The 17,356-nt window shown below is 36.7% G+C and overlaps 1 protein-coding gene across 2 annotated transcripts in view; it reads left to right on the forward strand.

The window, feature by feature from the left end:
* The window catches only part of cntnap5a (contactin associated protein family member 5a), a 64,281-nt gene that overhangs the window by 29,954 nt on the left and 16,971 nt on the right, over positions 1 to 17,356 (forward strand). For both annotated transcript variants that reach the window (XM_058786907.1, XM_058786909.1), the window contains exons 5-13: positions 2,106 to 2,309; positions 2,533 to 2,717; positions 4,865 to 5,008; positions 6,453 to 6,726; positions 8,705 to 8,848; positions 9,718 to 9,889; positions 13,567 to 13,673; positions 14,047 to 14,166; positions 15,535 to 15,735. In XM_058786907.1, coding sequence (XP_058642890.1) covers positions 2,106 to 2,309; positions 2,533 to 2,717; positions 4,865 to 5,008; positions 6,453 to 6,726; positions 8,705 to 8,848; positions 9,718 to 9,889; positions 13,567 to 13,673; positions 14,047 to 14,166; positions 15,535 to 15,735 — 1,551 coding nt within the window. The remainder of the gene's footprint in view (positions 1 to 2,105; positions 2,310 to 2,532; positions 2,718 to 4,864; positions 5,009 to 6,452; positions 6,727 to 8,704; positions 8,849 to 9,717; positions 9,890 to 13,566; positions 13,674 to 14,046; positions 14,167 to 15,534; positions 15,736 to 17,356) is intronic.

Consider the following 17,356-nt stretch of genomic DNA (forward strand, 5'->3'; position numbering starts at 1 on the left):
GAGCATAAATGTTCTTTTAATTATACATGATTTGACGGCTAGTGCTCACTGGTAGTGCGTGATTGCACCTAACAGCTCAGATTAACTTGAGCTGCATATCACATAATAGCAAAATACTAATGCTAATCAGCCAACTGCTGTGACAGTTGTGAACTCAAGCTGAACCTGAGAATGGTGCAATACTAGATAAGTGTCATTATCATGACTGCAGTATTGCTATGCCCAGACCACGTCCCTCATAGCTCACAGTATCCTTATTTGACCAAATGGAGCAGTTGCTTATTATTATCAAAAATAGGTCATTATATTCAATGCTGGAATATATGCGGGCTTTCTGCCTTGCTTCACTAATCCGAAAAAGGAGCCGTTCATTTGCTATCTATTTTTTAAACTCATTCTTTCGTTCTTTTTTCTGCAGGCTGTAGGGTTTTACATCATTATAAGTGCCATTATACAGTAATGAACTGGAACACTGATAAAGAGATTTCTGCAAAACAGCTGTGCTTACATGCATGAGATTTTGTGTTTTGATCTTAAGAATATTTAGAATGTTTTGATGGACAAAGAAAAATGGTTAAACTTTTGTCTTGGAACACTGTTCACATTGGCTACATTGTTCAAATGGGTAATTGGGATATAGCAGACGCTTTCTTTCAGGTCAGATGCTAAATTTTGACCATCTAAAGACAAACTTCATTAACTTTCTGAGTCTTGTATAAGGAGAAATGTGAATTCTTCTCTTTTACTTTAGGAAGCTGAACCTCCAGAAAAGAGCTGGTGGTCTTTATACTTTATATGGTAATAATTTAGTATAGGGACCAGTTCTCACTACTAACTAGTTGTTTATTAGCTTAATAAATTACTTATAAAGCACATATTCTGCATGACCATATTCTACATCCCTAATCCTACCCAATACCAAAATTTAACAACCCTACTGACTACTATAAGTAGCAAATTAGGAGTTTATTGAGGCAGAAGTAATAGATAATGGTTTGATAATATAGAGAATTGGACCTTAAAATAAAATGTGACCCTTTATTTTTGATTTCACTTATTAAGTCGTGTGAAAATTGCGAACCAACGCTTGTGTTTACCAGTATCTACAGAACTGAGTTATGGGCAGCAGCTGATTTCATGGTGTAATGTCATTCAGACACTAGATTTAAACATTAGTGAAACGCTTGATTCGCTGAGTTCATCGTCTGTGCTGTGAGCTGTTGAGCCCCATTAACTTGCTCGATTAAAACCTCAACAGAGAAAGGTTCTCCTGTAAGAACTCTACTAATATCTTCAGAGATTCTCGTCATTTTATGATAGCCTCACATTATCTAAGTAGCTCAATTAGAACTCCAGTTTAAAGCTGAAATATGCTACACAACTTCGATATGGATTTTTGCACCGATTTGCAGTCTGGACAAGTCGAGACTAGTCGCTGAGAGCCGGCAGATTTTGGGAAGTCGGAGTTGACGGATTTCACAGGAAACTGCGTAGTGTGTGATGGGAACAGATTTTTTGCTTTAGACTATGATTCTATCTATTGTATCAGACATGTATGATATTTTGAGCCAATTTTAGAACACATATTGTTCTTATTTGTCATGCATCTCCTAGCAACGAGGCGCATGTTTCTGCACGAGTTTGTTGAATTCAAGTTTGTTGTATTGTATTTTTGTTGTTGTGAAAGTCTAATAGTATGTGATCGTCATTCATTTTGTGTATGATGTCCAGTTTTTCTTTTTAACTTCAAAATCAGCTGATGTATGATGAGTAGTGTTTTAAAAGTTGCTCATATTTAAAAAGATGTGTAGTGTATTTTAGCCTGTTACAGAAATTACTTTTTGCTGTCTTAATTGATTGTGAATTTGGATTGTAAGTTTGCAAATATGTTGTTTCCTTAAATGTTCCTAGCAATAAATTCAAGGCACCTGCCTTGTTTTTTAGTCAATGTAGTTTTCATCATGATTTTTGTTGTTAGAATAACATTTCATGTGAAATGACTTTCCAGTTAATCTATTGTTCTGCGTACTGTTATGTTATTTGAATTTTGAGGAAATGAGAATATGTTCAGTGGGTGTTTCATACAAAATTTCATGTGTCAATAGGATCGTATGTGGCTGATTTTGATGGCAGAAGCTCTTTGCTCTACCGATTCAACCAGAAGTCTATGAGCACGGTGAAAGATGTTATATCGCTGCGATTTAAGAGTCGACAGGCAGAAGGTGTTTTACTGCATGGAGAAGGCCAGCGAGGAGATTATATCACTCTGGAGCTTCATCGTGGCAGGCTGGCCTTGCATCTAAACCTGGGTGAGTTACAATACTGGGGGAAGCTAGCAACTTCAAGAGGTTGAAGTGTTCAAGTATTCAATATTTAACCATGGTTACTTTGGAGTGGAGACTATTGACTGACTACAGACTATTGATAGAATTCATAAGAATGCATTACTAAAGAATATATTAATGCATATGCTAAAGAATATATGCCATGTTAGTGGCACATGACTCATGAGAAACCTCTTCTAATTGGCAGATGACAGCAGGGTGAGATCCAGCAGTGCTCGTATGGTGGTCACTCTAGGAAGTCTCCTGGATGATCTGCACTGGCACTCTGTTTTGATCGAACGCTTTAACAAGCAGGTCAACTTCACTTTGGACAGACACACTCAACACTTCAGGACCAAGGGTGATGGAGACTCGCTAGAGGTCGACTATGAGGTTGGTCTCTGGGACCCTTTAATTTCCTATTTTCTGAAATGACAAGCCTTTGATGCATGAAAGTTGGTGCTTTTAAATAATAAAATAAAATAAAATCTTAAGTGTCACATGATCCTTCACAAATTCTGATATGCTGATTTAATGCTCATAATAACATTTTTACATTTTTTATTTAAAAAAGTTACACTGTTTATTATTTTCAGGAATCTTTGATGAATAAAACATTTATTTGAAATAGTAAAGACATTTATAATGTTATGAAAGAATTCTGTCACTTTTGATAAATGTAATACATCCTTGCTGAATAAAAGTATTAATTTCTTGGTAACACTTTACAATAAGGTTCATTAGTAAACATGAACTAAGAATGAACAATACTTCTATAGCAATACTTCTACAGCGTTTACTAGTTATAGTTCATGTTAATTTCAGCATTTACTAAGGCATTATTAAAATCACAATTTGTGTTTGTTAACATTAGTTAATGCACTGTGAACTAACATGAATAAACAATGAACAACTGTATTTTGATTAACTAACATTAACAAAGATTAATAAATAGTGTAATAAATGCATTGTTCATTGTTTGTTCATGTTAGTTAATACATTAACTAATGTTAATAAATGACATCTTATTGTAAAGTGTTACCAACTTCTTAAAAAAAAATCTTACTTACCCCAAACATTTGAATGTTTTTGTATATCAAACACACTTATCTAATTTGAAATGGAATTGAATTAAATCCCACTGTCCAGTCATAATTAATTATTTGAACAAGTAATTGAATAATTAATTGAACTAATTGGCTAAGCCATTTAAAGAGGGCAAAAAAGATAAGATGCTCCAACCAACAGAAGAACATGAGGTGTTTGAGGTAATAATATAACTAGCACAGACAAAAAGATTTTATGTATTACAATAATCTTTTCATCACACCGTTTTGGTTTTCAGGGGATTTTTAAATACCCATGAGGCGCTAGATTTCAAAACCACAAGAAAATACATTATTGATCATCGAGGGGAGCATTGCGAGTTCATAAAACCACTGTGATGGAGTATCTGCCTCCCCTTGTATCACAGATTCTCCAGCTCTGTCCCAGAGCCAGACTTACAATAGAAGTCAAAGGCTAACTGGAGCGCAGCTGATGAGGTGCACCTGAAGTTAATAGCACTTTAAAGGCAGCAGTTCACCTCACCTATGAGAGACACCACTGTTCTATGTATGAGAAGTACAAGTTGTCCTCCAGATTCGGGAATGGCATGACATAGCTTGGCTGCCACTGAGATGATGACCGCCTGGCCACAGACTGACCTTTATTTCCCACAGAAGCAAGGACACTGCAGTTGTCTTGTCATGCTTCCTAATTACTTGATCGTCTTGTTCTTTTATATATTTATTTTTAAACATAAGCCCCTATGATCCTACTGGTTTGGAATTGGAACTTACCAGTGCCTTCTGTAAAGGCACATCACTGGACTGGATGTTCCCAGTGTCTTTTTAAAAAGAGTATTATGGACTGATATGCTGTGTAGAAAGAAATGGAACAGTTTTGCCAAATAAATAAATGTCCTAAAAAACAAAAACAACTTCTTCAACATTCAAAATAGTTTGAAACTGCCCCGCGGCTGAGCTGCTGGAAAAAAAAAAACTGGACCGTATCCATACATTTTTTACAACCATGTCAGATTCTCCATACGTGAGATGGTGCTTAACAGAAAGAGGCTCAAACAGCATAACAATGATCCTTCACAGAATCTACAACTAAATGGCTGAGTTAGAAGAAATTTCATGTTTGGAAAAGCCGAGTCATGTCCTGACCTTAAACCCACTGAAATGCTGTGGCATGACCTGAAGCAAATCGTGTAAGACAGCCCAAAATACCAAAGACTTCAGGCATTTTGTTTACCACAACAGTGTACTAAGCTAGTCTGAAGACAATGGTTTATTCTATGGCAGCCTGTGAGGAATATGTAACATTTCTCTTTATATATATATATCAAATTTTGTATATACTAACACTATATGTAGTGGTATTAATCCATCTGTCCAATTTAGAATATAGATAGAAATGGAAAGCAAGCACATTTGATATTTTATTCATATGTTTTGAAATTAGATATGTGTTTTATTCATTCTCTAAAACAGCTAAGCTTTGGTGGGATCCCACTGCCAGGTAAACCTGGAACCTTCATTCGACGCAACTTTCATGGTTGCATGGAGAACCTCTACTACAATGGAGTGAACATCATCGACTTGGCGAAACGGAGAAAGCCTCAGATATACAGTGTGGTAAGCATTTGGTTCTGAACTCGTGATGTTGTGATCCTTTCACTCAAATGTGATGCTTCAGTTGTGTTGTATTATAATATGTCTAGAGTCCAGACATATTATGACATATTACCACTTCAGTATTGGCAGGAATCTTTAAAGGTGTGCTCAAACTGTGCCGAGTTTCACACATTAGCTTTTTTCCGGCTTCTTTTCTCAGCAATTTCACAAATCATGTTTTTCTGTCACATTTGAGTTCTCTCTTCCCGCTAAAAAGCTGCTTGTTAGAAATGATCACATCACATTCCTGTCTATTTCCCTAAATCAAAATGACAAGACAACCACGACTCCATCACTTCAGAAGAGGGATGACTGGTATTCGTCTAGCTCTGTAAAATACAAGCACGTGTTCACGTTACACAGCTTAAGGCTGTCAGGTTGGAGAAGGTCTGCTGAGGCCTCAGTTCAGCAGCCTGGTGTCTGTACAGCCCTGTGGCACAGGGATCAATGAGGTGTTCACCTCACACTGCAGTAACCTTTTCACGCCTACGTGAGCTTCTGTCCTGCGGATGTGCTCTCTGTGCTTCTGTTGCTCTCCGTGGAGCTGCGCTGGTGACATTTATCCAGACCGCCTGCTGCCTTTGTGGGTTTAGCCTGTCTGGCTCTCAGCCTCTCCAATTCTCTTGTAACCCTTCAGCTTGTTTTCTCTTTTCTTCTTTTTTTCTTTGACATAATCTCTTGTGTTACCAGCTTCTCAGTTGCATCTCATTTTTCACATTTCAGCAATGACATGACACTTATTTTTAGCAAGTTTTTCAACTGCATATATACAATGACTTCAGTGCACCTTTTCTATGATGAGCATGTTCTAATATCTGAATTAAAATTCTTTTTAAAGTGCATAGTTACAAAAATGAAAATATTTTAAAACTTGCTTTGCTGCTTATGAATATATGAATAGTAAAACTGCAGTGAAATAAACAGTGGAAGATAGGGAAATGAATGATATACAGTGATATTCTTGAATGAATAATTCATGACATTTCATGAAAATATGCAAATGATTAAGATGTGTACACTAAGATGTATTCAAGAAATGTTATTACTTTTTACTTGATAATTACACAAAAACATACTTTTAGAGTCATTAAAATGAAACTTTTGTTAAAAATGGAATACATTTAATTAGAAGTAGTGAATTTCTAAAAATGTAGCATATGTTTTAAACTAGATTTTTAAATGAGGTTTCAATTTCTTTATTGTGAACAGTCTTTTATTGTCTTTTAACTGCATGGTTTTGGCCTCAGCAATGACATCTGACATTGGCATGAATTTACTGATTTCCTTGAGTGTGATCAGCTACAGTAGATATGCAATTGGATCATTTGTACCGATGCTGCATTGCAATTTGGTCATTCTCTGCTTGCATGTAAACCAATGTTTGGCGTTCTCCCTTCTCTCACAGGGCAACGTGACCTTTTCCTGCTCGGAACCGCAGCTGGTGGCCGCCACATTTCAGAGTTCCAGCAGCAGCTTTCTGTCTCTGCCAGCACCTGCACCGATACTGGAGGGCTTTTCTGTGCGCCTGCAGTTTCGCACCTGGAACCCTGATGGCCTGCTGCTGTCCAGTCCGCTGATCTCTGGTCAGGAGCTCCGTTACCTGATTTTGCAGATCAGCAGTGGGCGTCTCCATCTCACACACCAGACATCGGCGCTGAAGATGTCAGAAGTGTCAGCTGGTGAGGAGACCCTTTCTGCTCTTCTGCAGCTTGACTTTAAATGCCAGTTCTCTCAAATATACAGTTCAAGTAGTTGCATTGGGGGTTCTTGGTGGACTAACCCTGCTAAAAAGGCATTTTAAACCATCTTAAGTTAGTTTGATGGTCTTAGTCAGTGTCCAAGAATGGGGTGCATTTCCCAAAAGCATAGTTAACCAACAAGTCCTTCGTAAGCAACATAGTTCAATGTTTCAGTGTTTCCCATAGTTCCAACAAAGTTGTGTGGTTGAACTACATCTCTCAACCAGTGGTTAGAAGTATAGTTTCTTGTTAGTATGACTTAAATAGATAAGCAAGCTAACATGCAGTGCAATATCTATATTTGTTATTCCATTCTATATACAGTGGGGGCCAAAATTATTAGAACACCTGACAGATCTGAAAATATTGTTTGTATTGTTCGCAATAGTTCATTTAATGGGTATTGTAATGGCCAATTCAACAAAAACAACTGAAACCTCTTAAATATGCCAAGGGTTCTAATAATTTTGGCCACCACTGTATAATTTCTCCAACGTTGCTACTATGGTAGTTATGCAAAGAGTTACGTTATTGTACAGGAAACGCACCCCTGGTCTGGCTGGTCTGTTGGTTGGTTTTAGATGGGTTTTGGCTTCAGAACAAGCAAAAAAAACCCCAGCTTTGTCAGGCTGGGAGACCAGTTTAAACTAGCTACGTTTTTTCCAGTAAGGCAAGTATAATTTCACCACTAGACATTGTTATTTAAATGCTAGCATATACATAACCTGAGTAAAACAGTAGTAGTAGTCAACAAACCCAGTCACTTGTGTTTGTTAAATCATGTAATTGATATAGCATAGTCTTTTTAACATTCGTTCTTTAGCTCAACAATTTAACATGCACCAGGCAAATTGTAAAAGGTATAAAGCTTCAGCAAGTGACATGGAAATGCAGCTGTGATCAAATGGTAGAGCTGTCACTTTTATCTAGGCATGACACACTCTAGCCACTGAAATTACTGCTTTGAAGGAGTCTAATTGGAAATGCTGCTCAGTTTCAGCAATTACGTGTGCATAGCGATCAAGAGTATAAATGTCTCTCTTTTTCAATTCAGCCAGCCTGGCAATGCAAAGACTTCCTATTACTTACACAGCACAGAATTGCATGCTTTTTCTCTGGTCCTCTTCTCAGCAATGAGATGCGTGAGCAAAACAAAAGCATTTGTATAAAAGTCACTACTTACAGCTTATCTCGTCACCCACAAAGGCAATAACGTCATTTTTATTTTTTGTCCAGCATTCTGGTCTAAACAAGATTAGTGTCTGAGACAGACAGTTGTGTGTTTCAGTCTAGTGAGGAAACCTGATGTTCGACAACAATCGACACGCAGTAGGGGGGAGGAGGGCGCTCTCCATCTGTTGTGCAGGGCCAGTCTGTGTTAGAGTGGCTGTTTTATCCTACCTGAAACCAATTTTTTTGGTCTAACTCACGTCATAGAAGTGTTGGCTGAAATAGAGAGTGTTGTAATTACCGGAATAGAAGAAATGAAGCGCTTGAGCTCAAACGACAAACAGATGGCTGGCACAGGGGAGACTGTAGACACACAGCAGCCGCACACAGCTTGGGCGCCCTTCACATGTAATGGCCAGAATTAATTAAATCAAACCTCAAAGAGAATTTTTCCTTTGGGGACAGGGGTGGAAGGGGGTGCAGTTTTTTGCCAGGAGATTTGTTTTTGGCACTTTTGTATTATCATATTGAATTTTCTGTTTCATCATGGCTTTGTTTTGTTTGAGAGTTGATGGTTCACATATTGATTGTTGTCTTGGATGACTTTACAGTATGTGTGTGGTTTGTTTGACATTGTAATATGGTTTATATATGACCATATAATGCTGCATGTTGCACTAAAAGGCGTTTAATGTTCATATATGGTCACTGTGTTTATTAAACAGTATATGGCATTTTCGATTGACAGGTCAGAGGGTGAATGATGGTTTGTGGCATTCAGTCAGTCTCAATGCTAGAGGTCTGCAGATCATCATGACGCTGGACAGTGAGCCCGCATCCATGATCCAGCTGAAGAGCTACCTGGAACCAAAAGACAAACACTACTTTGGAGGTAAAATAGTGAACAGATATTTTCAGAAAGGACAAAAAGATCATTACAGTTACAGTTGGGGTCAGATTAGGTATTTGCATTCAAAACTTTGAGTATGCTACTCTGTTGTTCAGTTGCCACTAATTAACAAATTATGAAAGATTACAAAGGTAACATTTAAAATAAATGAAAATAAAAAATATAAAGCAGCATATAAGAGCTAGTATCGTTTTAGTACTTATATACAATCATAGTATTTATTCATATTTTGAATTAGCTTTTATTTTTATACTTTCAGCTTTGGTTTTAATTTTGGTTTTAGGTTTTAGTAATCTTGTTATGAGCGTTTGCCCAACAGTTTTTGGCAGTTTGTTTTATATTTCTATTATATTCATTTTATTAAATTACATTTTTGATTTCAGTTTTAATTTTAATATATTTTTATTTAAACTAGTTTTATTTCAGTTGGTTGTCAATGCAGCATTTTTAATTCTCTGATATTTATATTTTATTAATTTTATTTTATTTCACCTTTGTCAATTAAAACAAAAATTATAATAATTTTACTTTTGGTTAACAATAACAATTCAGTTATTATGTATTAAATTTATGTAATGTATAAAATATTAAATGCAACATATACAAATCTATAATAGCAATATTTTGACGTTTTTTTTTAAATCTAGTAGTTTGTTGATGTTGATTGACAGGTCAATGTCAGTCAAGCCATAGAACATGATGATGTGTGGAGGAAAAATATAAATTACTTTTTGGTGTGTGTGTGTGTGCGTGTGTTAGTATTATTTTTGAAGCAGTTTAAAAAATAATAATTATTTATTGCTTCCAACATTCATACCTACAGTCAGGTGTATTTTCATCAATTCTTTCAGGATGTCCTGTATCCCAGAACGACTCCAGCTGCTTGAATCCCACAATGGCCTTTCAAGGCTGCGTCCGGCTCATCCTTGTCAACAACCAACCTGTTGATCTTCTGTCAGTCCAGCAAGGTCATCTAGGAAGCTACAATCAGCTACAGTTTGACTTATGTGGCATTCGTGACAGGTACGGTTTTCGACCATATGCCTGATAAATATTTCTGTTGCTGTTTTACATTTGTCTACCACAAAAATATCCACTGGTTTTTATTTTATTCATGACACCTTGGAAACTTGAACATGTCAGAGCTGTTCTTTGTCATTAAGGCCCAGGTCGTGCTGGCTGAGCTGGACTATCGGCAGAGCCCTAATTAGGACTGGGGGAAGTTCATTTGTACTTTGATTTAGGTTTGTGGCCAGCTAACAAGCTTAGTGCTGCATTTTGCACTTCTTCTCATTACCGCATACTGGAATCAGAGGCCTCATCGACCCAGAGCTGCATGACCCCTGCTGTCCCCCAGAAAGAGAGATTTCTACTCTTGTCTGCTTATTTACTTTCTTCTGAGTAAACAAGATAAATGCCAACAATAGATAATGATATATTCGGTTATAGATCTGTTGGAGACTAAGAGTTGTACACTGTTGTTCAAAAGTTGTTGTTTTTTTTAAAAGAATTCTCTTATGCTCACCAAGTCTACATTTATTTCATCAAAAAAAAAAAACAGTAATACTGATAAAAATAAATTTCTATTATAACATACAGTATTTTTAAAATTCATTTAAAAATGGGTGGAATTCTTTAGAAGAAGTACAAGTATTTTGTAACATATGTATTTACATTTTTGTCACTTTTAATCAGTTTTATGTGTCCTTGCTGAATAAAGGTTTTAAATTCTTTAAAAAAATTCTTATAGCCAAACCTCTGAACTGTAGTGTCAAATAGTATTGTTATCTACAATATTCAACATAATTATCCTAAAAGATTCTACAGAAAACTTTATTTATTAACTTAAACCTTAGTTATTATTAAAATCAGATTGCTGATTAAAGGAATAGTTCAGAGGTATAATAGTTCAATATTTTTGCATTATCCAGAAGCACCCAAATTGCTCCACTTTAACCGGCTCACCGTACTGGCTTCTATTCAGTCTCTCAATGTCTTTTTATTTGGCGGCAGGGACATGTCCCACTGGCTTGTCTGTACAGCGGGATTTTATTAATAGTGAACTTGTATGAACATGACAAGACCCCTCCATCAGTGGCAAGTCTAAATCATTCATGAGCAGCTGTCATAGTCTGAGGGCCTCCGCTGTGAGCTATGTGACAGTTTTTGTGAGCCTGCCAGAGGGCGAATGCTTCTGGCTGCTAGACTGAACCTTTCCTCCGTCTCTGTCCCCTCTGTATGCAGCCTCAGACTGTGTCTCTGATAATCAAGTGCCAAAATAGCTGACCCCTGCAATGCTTTGCCCTCTTTTGGGTTTTGGATATTGTCAAAGAGAGCTTCTCCATGGAGACAAATTTGTTTTTTTTTGTCTAGCACTTACATTTTCAAACTTAATGAAGCCTCAGTGGAAGGCATCCATTTCTTTATTTTAATGATGTAGTCCTTATTTTGTCTGAAGGTGGTGACATGGGAAACCGTTTCAGGTGAGGTATCTGCAAATGAGCTACATGGGCTTATATATATACACTGTAAAAAGTGATAAGTTGACAACTTAAAAATATTGAGGAAACCCGTTGCCTTAAAATTATTAAGTAAATAATAATAATAAAAAAAAAGTTAAGTGAACTTGACAATTCACTTAACTTATTTTTTTTTTAAATTAACATTTACTTAACAATTTTAAGGCAAAGGGTTTCCTCAATTTTTAAGTTAAGTCAACTTATCACTTTTACAGTGATATATATATATATATATATATATATATATATATATTTTTTTTTTTTTTTTTTTGTCTCATATGTTCACCAAGTCTGCATTTATTTGTAAATTATTACAATTTAAAGTAATGGTTTTCTATTTGAATATATTTTAAATGTAATTTATTCCAGTGATAGAAAAGCTACTTTTTTAGCACCCATTACTCAACCTTTCAGTGTCACATTTGTCACATTTTTGCTTAATTTGTTTGTTGAAACCCTAAAACTTTAAAAATTAGGATTCTTCAATGAGTAGAAATTTAAAAGAATAGCCAAAAAAAAAGCTTACCCCAAACTTTTGATGGTAAGTGTTATTGAATGGTAGTATATAGCTGCCTTTATATTTGAAAAATTCAAGGCTATCATTATGTCTGAGCATCTGTTTGAAAACCCCAAAGTAACTTCCGCATTATTGCTGCGTGTCTCCTTGATGACAAGGTTATTCATTTTCATGTCACAATTATGTTATAATTCCCTTAAATTCTGATGTATGTGTTAGTTCTCCTTTGATTTATGTCTCTATATTACAGTTCTGGCTTTATATTGCTAATAATATTAATGCCGTTCTAAATTTTTAATGTTACTGAAGTATTAAAGTGACTGTTATGTGATTTAATGGGAATTATATGACCAGTTAAAATCACGAATGGAGATTGGCTGTCCATCACTCACTGAAAACACACACACAGTGCGTCCTGTTTTTTCCACGTCACAAACCTTACAACAAATTTTCAGGTCATCGACTTTTACTTTTGACAATGTCCCCTTACCAGAAACCTCGATCAGTAAAATTTCACAGGGCGGTTTATTGCTGCAGAGCAGTTCTGCACATTGGTTGGCATAATTTTATGGTCCAGCAAAACCTTTTTCCAAGCATGACTAGAAATAGCACGGAGGTAATGAAATCATCACCTGAAACAGTATCCAGCCTGCAGTTGACTCTGCCTGTAGTGGTTAATGGCTGTTTGAATGGCTGTATTGTACGTGGAGGCCTCGTAAATTGGGCTGTTCAGGGACCAGCCGTGCAAACTGAGCTCAGTGAAATAATATATGCAGGCCTAAAAGGCTGGTAATTGTGAAAGTTAAGCAGACAAATGAATGCACTATTAATCAACACGTCTCCAGCAAGCACATCAATTTTTGTCTGAGTGTTAGTTTATCGACAGGCAAGACTTCCCTACACTGAAGCAAACAAAGGCTCATCTTGCTCTGTTACTGAGGAAAACAGATGGATGAAATGAGCTGAAATTTTCTGAATCAAGCTCTAAATTCTAAACTTTGTTCATGTACATTCATGTATTCTATACAGGGTTAAAATGGCATTTCATGATATCCAGGACTACACTGAATGCCTCTTTTGTGTAAGCTTTTAGCTTTAGTTGATTTTGTTCTTTCATTTGTAAAAGGTTCCCTTTGTTAGAGATTATGAACCATCGTGACTTTGTGCTTTTCATAGAAAAGCAAATAAATTCTTGAAAAGGAAATTAATTTTCTGCAGGCAAGCGACAGTCACATCAGCCCTGCCTCTGATACTCCCCTCACACAAATTCACATATTAATTTTCCCTTTCTAAATTAGATCCAGCTGCACTTGCTATAAAATATTCTGTCAAAAGCCCAACGATTCTCTTGATTTAACAGACTGTTTGATGCCGTCTGAGCAGTGAGGCCATATTAAGGTCTATTTCAATGCCGGCAACAGACAACTTAATTGAATGCTGACATAATCATTCAGTCTCAGAAAATTGATTTTGACTTGAGATGGACATGTATTCGGTTCTCTGTCGTCTGATGACTTTCATTTAAAATGAACCTATTAAAAGTAAATGCTGACTGCTTACATTCTGTTTCAAAGTGCATTGTAATCCTTGGTCACACTTGGTTTATTCTAATTTTTTACTATATACTTGAACTAAATGTTTACCTGTCTCTTTTTATATGACAGGTGTCTGTATAATTTCTGTGAGCATGGCAGCCGGTGTTCCCAGACGTGGTCGTCTTTCTTCTGTGATTGCACTGGTACAGGATACAGTGGAGCTACGTGCCATAACTGTAGGTCTGCGCAATGGATTCCTACATTTCAAACACACTTACTGTTCATTTATTATTGTTCACGGTCAAAATTCCCTTAGGGTTATTTGAATTTGAGTTTACACTTTGAAAACATGCACACAATACAACAACTAACATGACATACAGTGCATGCATTATCAAATACTCAATCAAATTTTTAGGAAGCTTTGATCCTGTATTTGCAGATCTGTGTTTTTTGCTCAAAGTCTGTTTTTAAGAGGAATCGTCTTTACATAATGTTTGCTAAAAGTACAGACATCTAGACAGCAGATCCAAACAATGACCTTGCTCTTGTTTGTGAAATGTTTCAGGAGCTTTGATGAAATTTAGTATTCTCTGTTTGAATTCTTAGCCATCTATGAAGCGTCATGTGAACACTACAGGCTTGCTGGAAGCACTTCTGGATATTTCTCTATAGATCCTGATGGAAGTGGCCCTCTTGATCCTATTCAGGTCTACTGTAATATTACAGGTTGGTTATTTCTTTCCGCCCCCAGCTCAAATATTAGATTTGATGTGTTTTACTCAGTTTAAAAGTCATTATTAAAAGGATCTGAAATTAGCAGCCGCCAAATGGGTGACACTTATCAATTCACTAGCCAAATTGTTGGGTCACAATTCATAGATTATGGCCTCCAACCAAGAACCTTCAACATTAAAAAAAATCACACACTGGACAAGAAGTTCAAATACATTGATTTCTATGTGCATACACAGGCTCTGCCTCTGCAGCTATGACTCCAGAGGCTGTTCAAAATCCTGCCAGGCCATTCACATCATTTTAAAATAAATTACTTTAACAACATTGTGGACAAATATTTGTAGGTACTAACTTCACCCTAGGCTGGAAGACTGAGTATTGTTCATTTTCAGTATATATAGACCGCCTTTTCTCTTTCCATTTTTGTTTTCAAACTCAGTGATGCCACTTTATTCATTCTTGAAGTGAATTTTTGCCTGTATACTATTGATTAGATTCACTTCTTGACTGCCACCTTGAACCTGAAAACGCAAGTACAGAATGACGTGTCCTGTGTCCGAATTGAATGCGTGTCAGTGGAGGAATAGACTTCAATAAGCTAAACTCATTATGAATTGACAGTGTGTCTGCTAACCTTCAATGTGTTTGCCATTAAACATTCATTTTGGAGTGAGCTATGGTTGAGAATTATAACAAACATGGTTTTATAAGAGAAGTCACCAATAACTGTGTTTGTATTTCTATTTTATTTTATTTTTATAGTTTCCACAAAGAATGATTGACTGAAAGCCATTTAATGATTCAGAATCAGGTTAATTAATTAATATATTTAAATCTAAAGAGTGATTTTGAATAAGCAGCAAATCTGGTTAATTTCTGATATTTTTGTTTTGGGTAGTAGAAGTTCTGAATGGCAAGTAACTTAATTTATTAGGGAATAAAAAACAATATTTCAAAACCTGATTATAAAATAAATACATTTGCAATTTAATTGTGAAACTATATGCTTTGGGCTGTGGTAGATGCTTGAATAGACATTATAGACAGTCACTTTGTTATGGCAGCATTCTCTGGGGCAGCCCAAGGCACAGCGCTGTCATCTCTTTGTCTTGCTCACTGAAAATTAATGTCTTGGTATGCAACTCCCTGTGTTTTATTTTACTTCATCTGTCTGTCCATATGTCACATTACCTGTTAGAATCCAAATGTTCATTTATTTTATTTTATTTTTCCTTAATTTATGATACTTGAAAATGTTACCTCACAGCATTTGTTGGAAAGACATTATATCTCCCATTTTTTAGATGCCTTTTAAGTGTCCTGGAATGTTGGAATAATGCAGAGCATCAAATGTTTCAGGGAGCAAAGTGTGGACAGTGGTTCGTCACAACAATTCGAATGCAGTCAGAGTACGAGGCTCTACACTGCAGAAGCCATATGTGGGATGGTTTAATTATAGCGCCTCATCTGAACAGCTGAAGGCCCTGGTGTCTCTGTCAGGACACTGTGAGCAGAGGATCGCCTACCACTGCAGAAGGTCACGACTGTTTAACCCCTGGGGTAAGTGCTGGCCTTTAGTCCCTCAGTGCTTAGGTATGTATCAATGCTGAAATAACAATCCATGCTAGATTTACAAGACTGATTTTGTTAGGTACTAAATAATAGCAAAAATGTTTCTTTCCTCTTTTTATTTCTTCTGAATTATGATGAACTATGAAATATTTGAAATCAGCGTAAATCAGACAATTTTCAAGAGAATTTTACATGCAGACATTTTGGTCTGTCAAAGCATCATGACAATAAATGAAGACAGACACTTTTTATGAAGTGCGTTACTAGAAAATTTGGTCACACTTTACAGGTGCATCTCAATAAATTAGAATGTCATGGAAAAGTTCATTTGCATCTCAACAAATTAGAATACTTCATAAGACCAATAAGAAAAACATTTTTAGTGAATTGTTGGCCTTCTGGAAAGTATGTTCATTTACTGTATATGTACTCAATACTTGGTAGGGGCTCCTTTTGCTTTAATTACTGCCTCAATTCAGCGTGGCATGGAGGTGATCAGTTTGTGGCACTGCTGATGTGGTATGGAAGCCCAGGTTTTCTTTGACAGTGGCCTTCAGCTCATCTGCATTTTTTGGTCTCTTGTTTCTCATTTTCCTCTTGACAATAGCCCATAGATTCTCTATGGGGTTCAGGTCTGGTGAGTTTGCTGGCCAGTCAAGCACACCAACACCATGGTCATTTAACCAACTTTTGGTGCTTTTGGCAGTGTGGGCAGGTGCCAAATCCTGCTGGAAAATCAAATCAGCATCTTTAAAAAGCTGGTCAGCAGAAGGAAGCATGAAGTGCTCCAAAGTTTCTTGGTGAATGGGTGCAATGACTTTGGTTTTCAAAAAACACAATGGACCAACACCAGCAGATGACATTGCACCCCAAATCATCACAGACTGTGGAAACTTAACACTGGACTTCAAGCAACTTGGGCTATGATCTTCTCCACCCTTCCTCCAGACTCTAGGACCTTGGTTTCCAAATGAAATACAAAACTTGCTCTCATCTGAAAAGAGTACTTTGGACCACTGGGAAACAGTACAGTTCTTCTTCTCCTTAGCCCAGGTAAGACGCCTCTGACACTGTCTGTGGTTCAGGAGTGGCTTAAGAAGAGGAATACGACAACTGTAGCCAAATTCCTTGACACATCTGTGTGTGGTGGCTCTTGATGTCTTGACCCCAGCCTCAGTCCATTCCTTGTGAAGTTCACCCAAATTCTTAAATTCGATTTTGCTTGACAATCCTCAAAAGGCTGCGGTTCTCTCGGTTGGTTGTGTATCTTTTTCTTCCACACTTTTTCTTTCCACTCAACTTTCTGTTAAGATGCTTGGATACAGCACTCTGTGAACAGCCAGCTTCTTTGGCAATGAATGTTTGTGGCTTACCCTCCTTGTGAAGGGTGTCAATGATTGTCTTCTGGACAACTGTCAGATCAGCAGTCTTCCCCATGATTGTGTAGCCTAGTGAACCAAACTAAGAGACCATTTTGAAGGCTCAGAAAACCTTTGCAGGTGTTTTGAGCTGATTAGCTGATTGGCATGTCATCATATTCTAATTTGTTGAGATAGTGAATTGGTGGGTTTTTTGTTAAATGTGAGCCAAAATCATCACAATTAAATGA

The sequence above is a fragment of the Onychostoma macrolepis genome, chromosome 09 (assembly GCF_012432095.1).
Source record: "Onychostoma macrolepis isolate SWU-2019 chromosome 09, ASM1243209v1, whole genome shotgun sequence".
NCBI lineage: Eukaryota > Metazoa > Chordata > Actinopteri > Cypriniformes > Cyprinidae > Onychostoma > Onychostoma macrolepis.